The sequence below is a fragment of the Rhinolophus sinicus genome, chromosome 3 (assembly GCF_057876585.1).
Source record: "Rhinolophus sinicus isolate RSI-liver-muscle chromosome 3, RSI-T2T, whole genome shotgun sequence".
NCBI classification, from domain to species: domain Eukaryota; kingdom Metazoa; phylum Chordata; class Mammalia; order Chiroptera; family Rhinolophidae; genus Rhinolophus; species Rhinolophus sinicus.
In genome coordinates, this window is record NC_142503.1 from 145,087,231 (window position 1) to 145,104,490 (window position 17,260).

Here is a 17,260-nt window from a genome sequence, read left to right on the forward strand (position 1 = left end):
ATTGTGCAGAATAAATCCACATATACATAGAAGATAAAGGTTTTGTCAAGGCCTTTACATCTCAGGAAACCAAATATCCAATGAAATTATTCAGTGGAACAAAAGGTTGGCTTTCTGTAGGAGTTTTCCCACAGCTGATTAACATCAAGCTCTTCCTCTGTAGTAATGGAAGGGGAAATGACGGATGCTTTTTCATTATCACATAGGAAATATATGCCCATGGTTTAAAAAAAAAATCAAATATCACAAATGGTATAAAACTTTCTTTCCTCTGGCCATCATCATGTCTGCAGACATATCCCATATTTAGTTTCCATAAAGGTTCTAAGACCACATTGTGGATATGCATGAATGTGTATACCTTCATAAACAGAATTTGCCACAATTAAGATCACGCTAGGCATATTTTTCTGCAATTTGCTGTTTACACTGTGTAGATAGAAAAGACCTAGCTCATTCTCGGTAAAGGCAGGATGATATTCTAAAGTACGGATGAACATTTAAGTTACCCAGCGTCCTACTGAGTCAGACATGTAACAAAAATTTGGCAAGTACTTACTATGTGCCAAGCTGTGAATAAAGCAATGCATAAAACTTAAGAATATTCTTGCTTTCATAAAATTTACTTTCTAGGAGTAGACAAATAGCTAAAATATATGGTTTATCAGAGGATGATAAATGCTTAAGAGAAAAAATGACCAAGAAGAACACACAAAATCCTGTCACAGAGGGCTGCTATTAAAATAGAGTGGAGAGTAAAAGCCAAACTAAGGAGGAGACGTGGTTACATGCCAGAAAGCGAGCGGAAGCAAGCCCAGGAAGGTATCTAGGGGAAGAATGTTCCAAAGAGAGAAAACAGTACAAAGCCTAGAAAGAGGAGCAATCTTGGTATGTTCTAAAAACAGCAAGGCCAATGGGTACATAAAAGCAAACTGGATAGTGGGAACATGTAAAGTAAGAGAGATAGTAATGGGGCAGATGATGTAAAGCCTACTGGGTTACCGTAAGGGCTCTGGGCTATGCTTTGGGTAAATGTGATGTGATTCATCTCCTTTCTGTAAAAGGAGATGAAGAATGAGAGGAAGGAAACCACACAAGATGCTAGTAGAACAATACAGAAGGGTGATAGTAGATTGGACCAGAATGATAAAACTAGGTATTTCGAAAGGAAATCTGAAAAGATTTACAAATGGGATTTGACCGTAATATATGAGAAAGAAAAGTAAAAAACGACAATAATGATTCTTATCTAAGAAACTGGGAAGAGGTTGGTGCCATTCGGTGAGATCGGGAAAACTGCAGAAGGAACTGGTGGAAACATCCAAGAGAACGCTCTATGAGTTCTCTTCTATATAGAGCATGATCTCATTTTTTTTAAACTCTTAACCCCTTTCATTCATTCTTCCATCCCCAATCCCTGCCTATGGCAACCACAAAATCATTCTATTTATGAGCTTGATATATTTTAAAATTCCACATATAATAGAGATCATGCAGTATTTATCTTTCGATGTCTAATAAATTATTTCACTTAACATAATGCCATCAAGCTAGGTGTGTGTGTGTGTGTGTGTGTGTGTGTGTGTGTGTCACAATTTCTTTATCCATTCATCCATCAATGGATACTTAGGTTATTTCCGTATCTTGAATACTGTAAATAACGCTGCCATAAACATGCAGGTGCATGTAACCTTTCAAGTTACCATTTTCATTTTCTTCTGATAAATACCCAGAAGTGGAACTGCTGAAGAGTGCAGTAGATTTATTTTTAATTTCTTAAGAAATCTCCATATTGTTTAACATAGTGGCTGTATCGATTTACATTCCCACCAACAGTGCACAAGGGTTCCCTCTTCTCCATATGCTCGTCAATTCTTATTTCTTGTCTTTTTGATAACAGACATTCTAACAGATGTGAGGTGATATCGCATTTTGTTTGTTTATATTTCCCTGATAACTGATATTGAGCACCTTTTCATGTGCCTGTTGGCCATTAGTATGAGGTCTGATAATTAAGTTCACAAACTTGTTGCAACAATGTTGCTAACCTTTTCTGATATCAGAGGGATTATTCATTATGAATTTGTACCAACCGGACAATCAGTTAACAAAGTTTACTATTTGGAAGTGCTGAGAAGGCTGCGTGAAAAAGATGAAAACGACCTGAACTTTTCGCCAACAATTCATGGCTTTTGCATCACGACAATGCACTGGCTCACACGGCACTGTCTGTGAGGGAATTTTCAGTCAGTAAACAAGTAACTGTATTGGAACACCCTCCCTACTACTGGGTTACCTAATCTGGCCCCCAATGACTTTTTTACCCAAAGAAAAAGGAAATATTGAAAGGAAAACATTTCGATGACATTCAGGACATCAAGGGTAAGATGATGATAGAGCTGATGGCCATTCCAGAAAGAATTCCAAAATTGCTCTAAAAGGTGGACTAGGTGATGGTGTCAACGCATAGCTTCCCAAGGGGAGTACTTCGAAGGTGACTGTAGTGATATTCAGCAATGAGGTATGTAGCACTTTTTCTAGGATGAGTTCGCAAGCTGAACTGTCAGACCTTGTATGTCTTCTTTGGAAGAAAAACATCTATTCAGATCTTCTGTCCATTTTTTAATTGGATTATTATTATTTTTTTGACTATTGAATTGTATGAGGTTTCTGGGGGGGTGGATACTAAACTCTTGAAACATATATGATTTGCAAATGTTTTCTCCTATTCAATAGGTTGTCTTTTCATTTTTTGATAATGTTTTGTTTGCTGTGCAGAAGCTTTTTAGTTTGATGGAGTCCCACTGGTTTATTTTGCTTTTGCTGCTTTTGCTTATTGTCAGATTAAAAACAGTATCACCAAGAATTGTAGCAAGGAGCTTACTGCCTGTGTTTTATTCTAGTTTTATGGTTTCAGGTCTTACATTTAAGTCTTTCATCCATCTTAATTTTTGTGTGTGATATAAAATGGTGGTCAAGTTTCATTCTTTTACATGTGGCTGTCCAGTTTTCCCAACACCATTTACTGACAAGACTGCTCTTTCCCCATCACATATTCTTGGCTCACTGTCACAAATTAATTGACCCTATATGCAGGGGTTTATTTCTGAGCTCTGTAATTTTTTTGTTTGAAAATTTATTTATTTATTTATTTTCCTTTCATCACCATATATTTAACCCTGTTTACCTTCTTCTACCACCTCCGATCCCCTTACCCTCAGGTAATCACTAAACTGTTGTCTGTATCCATGAGTTTTTGTTTCTTTGTTTTGTTCCTTTGCTTTCAGTTTTATATCCCATATATCAGTGAAGTCATATGGTTTGTGACTTTTTCTGACTTATTTCCCTTGGCATAATAATCTCAAAATTCATCCATGTTGTCACAAATGGCACTGTTTCATCTGAGTCCTGTGATTTATTTCACTCCTTATTTATATGTCCGTTTAATGCCAATAGCATGTTTTAATTACCAGAGATCTGTAATGTAGTCAGGATTCAGGGAGCATGACACCCCCCGTTTTGTTCTTCTTTGTCAAGATTGGTCTATTTGGGCTCTCTTGTTTTTCCATGTAAATTTAGGATTATTTGCTCTATTTCTGGAAAAAATGCCACTGGACTTTTGATATGGATTGCACTGAATCTTTAAACTGTTTTAGGTAGTATGGACATTTCAACAATACTGACTTTTTCTATCCATGAACACAGAATATGTTTCCATTTATTTGTGTCTTCTTCAATTTCACTCATAATATCTTTGTTTTCAATATACAGGTCTTAAAATTCCTTGATTAAATTTATTCCTAGGCATTTTATTCTTTTTAATGCAACTGTAAATGGACTTTTTCTTAATTTCGCTTTCTGAATGTTCATTAGTCTATAGAAACACAACAGAAATTTGTGTTTTCATTTTGTATCCTACAATTTTATTAAATGTGTTTATTAGTTCTAACATTTTCTGATGGAGTCTTTAAGGTTTTCCACATATAATATGTCATCTACAAATAGTGACAATTTTACCACTTCCTTTTTAATTTAGATACCTTTTATTTCTTTTTCTTGCCTAAATGCTCTGACTAGGACTGCCAGTACTATGTTGAATAAAAGTGGTGAGAGTGGGCATCCTTGTCTTGTTCTTGACCTTAGAGGAAAAGCTTTCTGCTTTTCATCATTGATCGTGACATTACCTGTGGGCTTGTCATATATTACCTTTATTATGTTGAGGTACATTCCCTCTATATCCGTTTTGTTGAGTTTCATAAATAAATATTGAATTTTGTCAACTGCTTTTCGTGTATGTATTAAGATGACCATATGATTTGTATCCTTCATCTTGTTAATGCAGTGTAGCACACTGATTGTGGATGTTGCACCATCCTTGCATCACCTGAACCAATCCTACTTGATCACAGCAATGAGCCTTTTAATGTACCGCTGAATTTGGTTTCCTAATATTTTGCTGAGGATTTTTAAAAGCTTTGTCAAGGGTCTGGCTTCCAACCAGCCTGAATATAGGTGCTGAGATTCTCCCCTTGAGGACAACAGGTCTTGGCACATCCTTAACTACTGGGAGTTATTAAAAATATAATAGTCTACTTAGACAAGCACAAAGATTTGAGAGACAATAAGGAGATGGGGCAGGGTTAAATGACAAGATTCACCCCTCCCACACACATAAGGCCACTCATTCAAAACTGTGAGAGGTGGTTGTTCTATCTGTACAGAAACCAATAAAGTGAGTCAAGTAAAATGAAGAAACAAGCAGAATACATTCCTAATGAAAGAACAAGACAAAATGTCACAAAAACAACATTTATGACATGGAGAGAAGTAATTTACTTGACAAAAAGTTTAAAGTAATGGTTACAAAGTTGCTCACAGAACTGGGGAAAAGAATGGATTAACATAGTGAGTGAGAATTTCAACAAATAGATGGAAATTATAAGAATGTACCAAATAGAAGTCACAGAACTGAAGACTACAATAATGAAACTGAAAAAAGTACACTAAAAGGCTTCAATAGCCGACTAGCTGAAGCAGAGGAAAGGATCAGTGAATTAAGGATAGGGCAGTGGACCTCACCCAATCAGAGCAGCAAAAAGTAACAAAAGAATGAAAACCAGTGTTTACACCTTAATGAACAATATCAAATGGGCTAACATTCTATCACAGGGCTCCCAGAAAGAGAAGAAAAAGGGAAAAAATCTTATTTGTGGGAAGAGCTGAAAACTTCCATAACCTGAGGAAGGAAACAGGCATCCACATCCGGAAAGATTCAATAAGATGAACCCACAAAACCCATACCAAGAACATGATTAAAATATCAAAAGTTAAAGACAAGGAGAGAATATTATAAGCAGAAAGAGAAAAACAACTTCTTACATACAGGGGAACCCCGATAAAACAATCAGCAGATTTTCCAGCAGGCCAGAAGGGAGTGGCACGATATATTCAAAGTGCTGAAAGAAGAAAACTTCCAACCAAGAATACTCTACCTGGAAAAGTTATTCAGATATGAAGGAGAGATAAAGGTTTTCCAAACAACCAAAAGCTAAAGTAGTTAATTCCTACTAAACCACCTTCCAAGAAATGTTAAAGGGACTTCTTTAAGCTGAAAAGAAAGGGTGCTTAGTAATTAGTAATAAAAAAGATACATGAAAGAATAAATCTCACTGGAAAGGTAAATATACAGTAAAGATAGTGGATTAATCACTTATAAAGCTACTATGAAAGTTACAAGCCAAAATTAGTAAAAATAACTGATTATAATAATTAGTTAAGGTATATACAAGATAGAAGGATCTAAAATATGACATCAAAAGAAAATGTGGCAGGAGAAAAGTAAAAACGTTGAGCTTTAGAATGAGATTAAACTTGTTAGCAACTTAAAATAGACTGTTATAGATATAAGCTGTTATATGTAAGCTTCATGGTAAGCACAAAGCAAAAACCCACAGTAAACATACAAAAGATAAAGGAATGTAAATATATCACTAAAGAAAGTCATCAAATCACAAAAGAAGAGTGCAAGAGAAGAAAGGAACGGAAGAATTACAGTCAGAAAACAATTAAGAAAATGGCAATATGTGCACATCAATCAATAATTACTTTAAATGTAAAAAGACGACATACTCTAATCAGAAGTCATAGGGTGGTTGAATAGATTTAAAGAACAAGACCCATCTATATGCTGCCTCCAAGAGACTCACTTTAGAGGTAAAGACACACACAGACTGAAAGTGAAGAGATGCAAAAAGATATTCCATGGAAATTAAGACCAAAAGAAAGCAGAAGTAGCTACATTTGTATCAGACAAAATAGGTTTTAAAACAAAAACTGTATTAAGAGACAAAGATGGGCACTACATAATGATAAAGCACTCAATCCAACAGGAGGAAACATTTGTAAATATTTATGCACCCAACATAGGAGCTTCTAAATATACAAAGCAAATATTAATAGACCTAAAAGGAGAAATAGTAATACAATAATAGTAGGGGGGGTTTAATATCTCACATTGATGGATAAATAATCCAGACAAACGAAAAATCAGTAAGGAAACATTGGCCTTAAATGACACATTAGATCAGACAGACTTAACAAATATACACAAAACATTCCATCCAAACGAAAATGGGAATATAACATACCAAACGTTGTGGGTTCAGCAAAAACAGTTACAAGAGGAAAGTTCACAGCAATAAAATGCCTACCTCAAAAACAAAACAAAACAAAACTTAACCTAACTTTACACCTCAAGAAACTAGAAAAGAAACAAAGCCCTAAGTGAGTAGAAGAAAGGAAATAAAGATTACAGAAAAAATAAATGAAGTTGAGACCAAAAAGATAATAAAGAAAAATCCATGAAACTAAGAGCTGGTTCTATGAAAAGAAAAACAAAGTTGGGAAAACAAGAAAAAAACAGACTCACCCAGAAAAACAGACAGGACTCAAATAAATAAAATCAGAAATGAAAGAGAAGGGACAACCGACACCATAGAAATAGTCATATGAGCGATCATACGCCAACAAATCGGACAACCCAGAAAAAATGGATAAACTCCTAAAAACATACAAACAACGTACTAAAATCAAATAATGATGAAACAGAAAATCTGAACAGACTGATTACACTATTAATATGGAAGCAATTTTCAAAAGCCTCCCAACAAACAAAAGTCTAGGAGCAGACAGTTTCAATGATTCATTCTACCATTCAAAATAGAATTAATACCAATCCTCAAAACACGCAAGAGGAGTGGACTCTTCCAAACTCATTTTATGATGCCAGCATTACCCTGATACCAAAACCAGACAAGAACGTGAAAAGAAAATTACACTCAATATCCCTGATGAACACAGATTGCATAAGTACTATTTCTAAGACTTCTTTCAGTTCTGGGATTTTTAAAGATCTCTATCCTATAAAAAAAATAACATTTTATCAAGAGACAAATAGAACTTACTAAATCCTAAATGAATTTGAATGTTGTGGAAATGTTTAGGTAAAATAAGTTTGCAGTTTGGTAAATTTTGTATTTGACAGGTAAAATGTCAAGTTAGGTTACAGTTCCAACACTTTTAGTTTAATTTAATTACATTATGTACAGATTGATTATTTTACATACCAGCCACTGTTGTCCATAAACAAATACATGATTTTTGGCAATGTCAACTCTATCCCATGCCAATGTAAGGATGAGCTGGTCAAATGCAGATGCATTAGTACCTAATTGAATAAATAAAATAGTTGATAAGTTCAATTAATTTACCTTCATTAAAATGTGAACACTTATGAATTCTCCCCACTCCCTTTTAAACTAACTTACACAGTTAGTGTCAGTCACTGTTCAGAGGTAGCCTGCCTCAAACAGAAAAGGTAACCCTCAGGGTTGAGGACTTTTATTTTTCCAACTATATAAAAGGCACAGTCTTACACTACAAAGAGTTCAGATCAAAGAGAAGAAAAGATGCCCTGTTTCTATTATACAGATAGTACTGACAAAATTATGAAAAATATCCTTTCAGGTGCTTCTCTGTGCATATATAAATTAACATGTATACTTTTAATTATTTATGCAAAAGTGGATCACACTATACAAAGTATTCAGCAGCCTGCTTTATTTACCATAATATCATACCTTAGTTTTCCATAACAGTACATATACGGAGGGTGCCAAAAATATATATACACATTTTAAGAAAGGAAAATTGTATTAAATTGTAATACTCAATATATACCGATAACAAAAGATGAATACAAGTCACGTTTGACTTCTGCAATTACAAGAGGTGCTCAAAGTGGTTACCATCAGTATCCAGACACTTCTGATTACAGCGAACTATTGCTCAAGCAACGTTGACCATAGTGTCCACTTATATACATATTTTTGGCATGCCTGGTAGATTTACCTTGTATACATATCAATACGTTTTAAAGGTGAACTAAAATTTATTCAATAAATATCCTACTGGGCATTCAGGTTATTTTCAATTTTCTGGTAAGTATACTTTGTGCACGTTTGATAATTTACATAGGATGATTTTATAGAAGCCAAATTGGTAAGTAGAAGGACATATACTTTGAAGTTTTTGATATACTGCCAAAATACATTCCAGAAAGGTTATAACATCCATCAGAGGTATAAGAATACCTATTAGAGGGACAAAGATTTTTTGCAAACTTTACTTTCTAAAAATTATAACACTGACCATCTTTCCACATTTCCTCCAAGGATTTGTATTATTCTGCTAATATCTTTTACATAAAGTATGACTCATTTTTCCATGAGGTAGTCATCTTTTTATTTTTAACAACAGCTCTCTGTGATCCCTCCACATTCTTTTTCCTTAGTTTCCTCATCTATAAAATAAGGAAAATAATAAGAAATCTTCCCCCTAAGACTATTGTAAAGGTAAAATAAAATAAATACTCTACACCACTACAACATAGAAAGTATATGGCAAATACTAGGTGCTCTCTTTTTAGATCGTATTTTTATGCAATCCCATTTACTGAGCTTTCCCTTAGTAGTTTCTTGCTATCCCATTACTTATGATCTCTTGTTCTCAAGATTATGTATATGTTATATTTTATTATATATTTTTAAAATGTGTGATCTACTGGCAATTTATTGTGGTCTAATATTTTGGAAATTCTTGTAAATGATAACAAGAATAATGCCCTCTTGCTCAGCTCCTGCCACCTCACTGCATAATGGGGTTTTCAGGTACTTAGATGGGACATCATTTTAGTTTTTAATTTTAAAAGATTTTTCACTGCAATATTGTTTGTTATATCAGTTGGATGTCTTTGGCAAGATAATGAGAGAAAAATAATTCAATGTGCTTAACCCCTTAATCCTAGAAGACATCCCTATTTTTCTTTCCAAATTTCCCTTCAGAATGAAAATTGCATGTTTAAGAATGTTATTTTTTGGGTGGCCGGATGGTTCAGTTGGTTAGAGTGTGAGCTCTGAACAACAGGATTGCCGGTTCGATTCCCACATGGGCCAGTGAGCTGCGCCCTCCACAACTAGACTGAAGACAACGAGCTGCCGCTGAGCTTCTGGCGGGGCAACTGGATGGCTCAGTTGATTAGAACACGAGCTCTTAACAAGGGTGCCAGTTCAATTTCCGCATGGGGTGGTGGCTGTGCCCCCTCGACTGAAAGCAGCGACTGGACTTCGTGCTGAGCTGCGCCCTCCACAACTAGACTGAAGATGACTTGGAACTGATGGGCCCTGGAGAAACACACTGTTCCCCAATATTTCCCAATAAAATTAAAAAAAAAATTCATTGAAAAGAAAATGCTATTTTGAATTTCTATCAACTAATATCTTTTTACCTTTATATACTTATTTTTTTAGCCAATCAAAAATGTGACACATTCTTAGGATAATTAAATAGGTCTGGTGGCATAAATCCTGCTATAAACTTTTAGAAAAATTCTACAAGATAAAAACAGAAGCAAACTTATTGTCAAAAAAATGTGTCTTTCACAAAGAAAAATTATTGAAAAAAAATCAGGTCCAAACACTTTGCTAAATTAAAAAGTCCTATCTTGTATAAACAGGACATAAATGATCTTACAAAAAAAAAAGTTTAAATCTTACCTTTAAGCAGTGCAGTAAGTATTGCTACATCTATGTCATGATGTTCATCTGATCCAATGTGGAAAACAGTGATCTATTTAAAGATTAATTCATAATATTATGCCATTACATTTTAAAAGCCAAGGCATAAGACATAAAACAGAGAGTAATTGCAAACTACATGGAAGATACAGTTTTGGAAGGATTTTTTGGTCAGAAATAAGGAACCAAAAAACATAATATTATTGTAAAAGAGTTTGTATAATTTAGCAAATAAAATGGTAAGTATACTCAAAATGTTTGGTTTCATTTTTTGACCTATCTTATGTTCTTTACTACTGAGTAAGTGACTTATGGGCTGAGGCTATAGATTACTTATCTGAGAAAATCCTGCTGTTCCTTCTACAGAGTGAACACTTATTCTATTATGTGTCCTTGATGAGAATTTTTTTTACTGCAAATTTCTTTAAATTATTTGAAGTGTAATACCATTTGAGATTTTTATTTAATAACCTTTTTCATAAAGTAAAAGACTACTGTAATAACCTCAATACAAATTTTTCAACTAACTTTATTTCATAGTGTACAAAAATGAAATACATCATCCACCTACTATAGAGTTGATAAACTTTATCTCTGAAAACTTAAAGCCATGTTTAGATGACTGAAAATCAAGCAACACTGATCTTTAATTTAATTTGAGCACTCAAGTTTTTTTTGTCTATTAATCAATACATTTTAGAGGAGCCAATAACAAACTCTTTAGCATTCTTCCTTGATTCTGGCCCTTGTCTGTTGAGGCCTAGTTATGAAACTTTTCCTAAAACAGATGTACAAATATATATCTCAATACCGTATAAAAACTATAATTCTTCTTCTAAGCTACCTTTTAACTTGAACAAAACAATAAATGACATCTTTACATGGTTAAAAAAAAGATATGAAAATTTAAATTCCAAATTAAAAACCAGTTTTTCACCAATTTAGAATGTGCTTTGAATAAAATAAAAAGGCTTATTTACTGTGCTAAAATCTACTTACAAGCTCCTTTCTTTTCATGCACTCCATCAGTGTTTGAAATAAATGAATTGCTTCACTCTGGCCAAAGTTAAATGTTTTTTTGATGGTAGAAATAATATCAGGTTCTGCTGCATCAGGAAGATTCCTAGAGTAAGAGTTAACAAAACTTAATTCACTGATTTCTGTTTCCATTATTTGTAGAATATGAAATGAAGGACAGGTGAATCCATGTAAGACCTTTAAAGCTAGTGCATTAATTTTAAATACTTGACTCTCAGTGAAATTCTCTCCTTCATGAGACTCCCACTATAATTCATAAGGGGTAAAATGGGATGGAGTTATTATTCTGAAAATTTTTTACAAGGCATGTGCTGCAATATCAGCATTCACATTTTAAAAGATATTATATAAAGATAATTTTAAGACATTACGCTGTATAGAGCAGTATTTCACCAAAATGTCTTAAACATGACCATACTTGCATTTTTATTTTTCTTAATAGGTATTATATTTATATGGCTCAAAAATATAATGATGTAAAATAATTTAAAATATAAAAATGTGAAAATTCATGGAAGTCTCCTTCCCACTGTCTTCTATCTGACCTGTTCTATCTCAATTGCTTTCAAGTAACACTACTAGTCTGTATAACTTTCCAGGATCTCTGTCTATATATACAAAAAATTATCCTCTCTCTTTTTCTACATAAATGACACAGTATCTTTTATGCTACTCTACATGCTACTCTACATCTTCCTTTTTCTGTGTATATGCAGAGTGCCAAAAAAATGTATACACATTTTAAGGAAAGGAAAAAACTGTATCAAAATTACATTGATAGTAACCATTTTGAGCATCTCTTATAATTGCAGAAGTCAAACATGACTTGTAGTCTTCTTTTGTTATCGGTATATATTAAGTATTACAATTTTAATACAGTTTTTTTCCTTTCTTAAAATGTGTATACATTTTTCTGGGACCCTCCGCATCTTGATAATCTTCCCAAATCTATGTACAGATACCAACCTTACTCAGCTATAAACTATTCCATTGTGCAGATAGATCATAATTTATTTGGTTTATCTAGTCCCTTTGATATATGTTCAATTTTGTTCCAATCTTTTACTATTGCAAACAATGCTGTAACGAGTAACTTTAAACGTGTTATTTCATGTGTACAAGAACATCTAAAGAACAATTCCCAGAAATGGAACTACTACGTCAAAAGATATGTGCCTCTGTATGTTCGACAGATCTTGCAAAATTGTCCTCTATGAATACACTGCTATATTTTAATTCATTTCAATAATGTATCAGACAGGCTATTTCCTCAAACCTTAACAAGACATTGTATTAAACTTGAAATTTTCATGTTCATACACTAAAATGAATCTAATATCCAAAAACCACAAGCTTCATTATATAAAGTTATCAAAAATTTGTTGTAATTATACACTTACCCTCCTTCTTCTGTTTGTTTATGAATATATGCCAGCAGATCTGCAGCTCTGCCTGTTCCTTCACATACGACAACTGGAACAGGAGGACTTTCCTGAAGGTATTCTAAAACTGTGAGGATAACATTTGGCCCACCCTCAAATATAAGTGCCACCACAGGGACACCTTGACCAATTCCTAAAAAAGGTAAAAGATTAAGATATTAGGCAAAATTCAGTAATTTGATCTTGTTTTTTACCCAATCAAAAACAAAATAAAAATAAAGGCCACAATATAATTTCTCATTAAAACTGTTTTGACTTCATTTTAAGCACTCAACATGATGCTAGTCTGGCATAAATAAATTAAATACAGAGTAAATTACTTTTTCATTGACTTAAAGTCTGTTCTAAATGACAAAATTAGAAAATCCAATACATAATTAAGTATAAACTAGAATTTACACATTTATTGAAAAATAAAGTTACTTTACTTCATTAATTGGACTCTAGATAAGAAATTTTAAAAATAACTAGTTTTTAGTTTGCTTTTTAATACTTTATGAGTTGAACTTCTATATATCTGTTTTATTCATTTTTAAAATGTGTATTTCTAATTCCAAATACACTGAGACATTAATATAGAAATTAATGACAAAATCAGGATTTAAAAGTAACTGATCAATAGAATCCAAGAACTCTACAAGAATAACAGAAAAAAATTTAGTGAAGAATACCAATTTTTGTTTTTAACAATACCCTGCAATGCAGTTAGAGAACCCAAAATATAAGTAACTATAGTATTCTAAGACATTCCTAATTTTAAGAGATGCTATGACGCCACCATAATCTGAATGCACAGTTCTACAATTTTGAATTTCTATTTCACTTTGTCATTGAGCTCACTTCTTCGTGTCCTAGGATTATAAAATTTCTTCTTTTTGAAATAAAAATAGAAATGTTGAACCAGAAAGTTTTACCACCGTTGGAAAGGAAGACCAGTATCAAGAATACCAACTTTTAAGACACACCTCCCGAAGAGTGATACCTACTCATGTTATAAACTTTAAACAAGATGATCCTTACTTTGCAATAAAGCACTTTTCCCCCCTCGTTTACTCTTCATTCTTGACTATCAAAGTCATGTATTAGAATATATCACACATTAAGAATATTTCAGAATTCCTTGGGCTGTAATGGGGTTACAATAGCAACAGAGTTTCAAATGAATGTTTGGGGCTTTGGCCTCAATACCTGAATACCCTATTTGGCTTTAAGACTTCTTTTCCTAGGTCTTACTTGTCTAAGGTCAGTCATTCTTGGTTGTTTCATATGTTATCTTGCTATATAAGGAAATGAGCACTTCAAAGAACATTCTACCTTTTAAGAATGCTGCTAGCAATTAATACAGCCCAGAATAATTTCAACAGTAACAAATTTACAAATTCCCTTACTAGCATGAATTCTTTGCTGATTAATAGTTTTTTCAAGTTCTCTTCTCAGTCTGACTTCTGCCCCATACTTTCCAACAGTGCCATCATCCACCAATATGAAATGGGAATGCACATTATTCAGAACATTCAATTTGCTCAGAGGGTTCAATAATGTTTGATAAGGAGCAATCACCTAAACAATATCAAATATAAGAGTTAGTGGGAAGGATTAAATATAATGTAAAGTAAAAATAAACTGAAATAATCTGCAAAGGCAAGTATAGGTAAAATTCCATTTACCTATAGTAACAAAAAGAAAATATATCAAAAAGTACAAGCTTTGCTTAAGCAGATGAACATTAATCAATATGGGTTGAATGATATTTTGACTCTTACTGCAGAATATATAATATTTCATTATCACACATAAAGGCAGAAGCAGCAAATAAGTAAACAATATGAAGCAATAAGTAACAATTAGGCTATTAGTGAATAAAGAGCAATATGTAAAGGGCAATGAATAAAAGCAATCAAATGTCATATTGCTATTTATCTAGCCATAAGTAGAATCTTTAAAATTGATATTAGAAATTTAATTGCACTTAAAAGTTATTGTAATTCAGTAATTCCTTTTAAATAGTCTCTTGATAAATACCCACAATCAACTCACATGTCTTTAACCTATTCAAATAAAACACTAATATTTCATTCCTCTTAGTGACAATAAAATTAATTCTTAATGTCATTTGGTCATTAAAATTTTAATTACAAAGACTGGCATATGGAGAAGGTGTGAAATACCGTATTTCCCTGAAAATAATACCAGGCCTTATACCGTATTTCCCCCCAAATAAAACTGGGTCTTATATTAACTTTTGCTCCAAAAGACGCATTGGGGCTTATTTTCAGGAGATGTCTTATGTTTTTTCATGTACAACAATCTATATTTATTCAAATACAGTCATGTCATCTTCTTCTGGAACATCATCATAACGTACTAAATGCGGCCATCTGGCTGACAATCTTAACTGGGGCTTATTTTCGAGGTAGGTCTTATTTTCAGGAAAACACGGAAGTTACACAAAAAAGGCAGAAACCAAAATGCACCAACACTATATTTTATCTATGTATGCATTTTCAAAAAGATCAGAAGAAAGCCTCAGAAAAAAACTTTTTAAATGTAATTTGAAAAGTATGGTATGTTCATGAATATTTTAAGTTGAACGGCAATACATTTGCTCTAATTTTGTTTATGTATAAGTTCAAACATAAAAAATTTTAAAACCACTCTTACATCTCTCCCAACAAGATCATTTCTGTTCTCAATTACGCCCCAGGGAGCTATTCCAATAGTGCAAATCTTTCGAGATGATCTGGAAGCGTGTTCTTTGAGGGCATCACCAACATGTTTGGCCACACCTGTTCATACAAAATTTAATTCACTTTATTTGAAAGTCTCCACTGTGTTAAGAATCCCGTGCTCGATCTGTAACATTACAATTTGTGTTAATTTTCTTTACACATACACGATAAAAGGCAAAAAGGTCCAAAAGACAAACTTACAAAAGAAAACGACCAAAAAGGTAAAAAAAACCCCACCAAAACCATGATATCAAATCACTACAACTGCCTGAAACACATGTAAAACTCACTTTTATTATGTTGCTAGGCCTCATCCTCTTAGATTCCTCATGTAAGTAGCTTTTTGTTACTGAGCTACACATCATTTTTAAAAAATGAAGAGCATGGCTCAGAACTATAAGTAACATACACACACACACACAATTATACAAGTTGTCCAACTGAATCAAAAATTGGGAGAACAGTAGAAAAGACAATTCAAAAGAATATATAACTCCTCATTATCACTTGTTACGAACTGAACTGTATCCGCCCCCAAATTCCTACATAGAAATCTATATACTAGTACCTTGGCATGTGACTGATTTTGAAAACAGGTCCTTTAGAAGAGTTACCACATTAAAATGAGGCCATTAGGGTGAGCCCTAATCCAATCTGACAGGTGTTCTCATAGGAAGAAGAAAGTTGGACAAAAAGAGACACTAGGAATGCACATGCACAGAGGAAAGGCCACAAGAGGACATATTATAGTAAGAATGTTGCCATCTGCAAGTCAAGAAGAGAGGAACTAAACCTACTAACATCTTGATCTTGGACCTACAGAACTGTGAGAAAATAAATTTCTTTTTTTCAAGCTACCTCAATCTGTGGGATTTTGTTACAGCAGCCCTAGCAAACCAGTGCCATCACTCAGTTTAGTTCTTATAATGCATTAGATTTCATTTCTCACCTGAATATGGAAGTAGCATCTTCACTGGTCTTCCAACTGCTGTCTTGACTGTTTACAGTCTATTTTCAAAACATCATCCAAGTGATCTTCACTCGTCAACTCTGCTTAAAACTGTCCTTTCTCAGAGTAAAGGCTCAAGTACTTATAATGGAGTACAAGGCCTTATATAATGATCTGCCTACTGCCCAGCTATTCACCACGCCACCCCATTCTAGCCGCCATCAAACACCCGTAACTTTCTGATCTCATCACTTAGCGCTCCTTGTTCATTCCACCAAGGTGCGCTGGACTATTCTTACTGGTCTCCCAACAAACAGTAGCTGTTTCTTCTGCTTTAAATGCTCTGCCCCACATTATTCTTATCTTGTTCCCTCATTCCTTCCATCTCTACTCAAATGTCACCTTATCAGTGAAGCCCCCTCCACCATCCCTTATTATTCCTCCTTTATATTTCATGTGTCTTCATAGCACTTATCATGTAACATATTATACATTATTTAGCTATGTTTGTTTGTTGTCTGCATCTCCCCCATTAGAATATAAGCTCCATGAAGGTAAATATTTTACTTGTTGTGTAGAACGACACATTTTTAGCAGCCAGGAGAATGCCTGACACACAATGAGGTTCAAAACACAGTTGCTGGTAATGAATTAGGTATTTACAAGCTAATTTAAGTAGTAATTGTTTTACTTTGGATATTAAAATTAATTTGCCTTCCTTATATCTAACCTGTATAGGGAAGACTTGGAAGGAAAGATTATAGTATACCAGGAGTGCCAAACAAATGTATACAAGTGGACACTTTGGTCAACGCTGCCCAGGCAGTAGTTCGCCGTAATCAGAAGTGTCTGGACGTTGATGGTAACCACTCTGAGCACCTCTTGTAATTGCAGAAGTCAAAGGTGACTTGTATTCATTTTTTGTTATTGGTATATATTGAGTATTACAATTTTAATAGTTTTCTTCTC

At 33.6% G+C, this 17,260-nt stretch overlaps 1 protein-coding gene across 1 annotated transcript in view; it reads right to left on the bottom strand.

Annotated features, from left to right (window-relative positions):
- Nucleotides 1–17,260, bottom strand: part of TRPM7 (transient receptor potential cation channel subfamily M member 7) — a 104,606-nt gene that overhangs the window by 54,003 nt on the left and 33,343 nt on the right. Inside the window, exons 6-11 of the mRNA XM_019730656.3 lie at nucleotides 15,275–15,399; nucleotides 14,002–14,173; nucleotides 12,572–12,746; nucleotides 11,133–11,256; nucleotides 10,113–10,185; nucleotides 7,626–7,726 (exon numbers count right to left, since the gene is read on the bottom strand). Of these exons, the coding sequence (XP_019586215.3) occupies nucleotides 7,626–7,726; nucleotides 10,113–10,185; nucleotides 11,133–11,256; nucleotides 12,572–12,746; nucleotides 14,002–14,173; nucleotides 15,275–15,399 (770 nt within the window). The remainder of the gene's footprint in view (nucleotides 1–7,625; nucleotides 7,727–10,112; nucleotides 10,186–11,132; nucleotides 11,257–12,571; nucleotides 12,747–14,001; nucleotides 14,174–15,274; nucleotides 15,400–17,260) is intronic.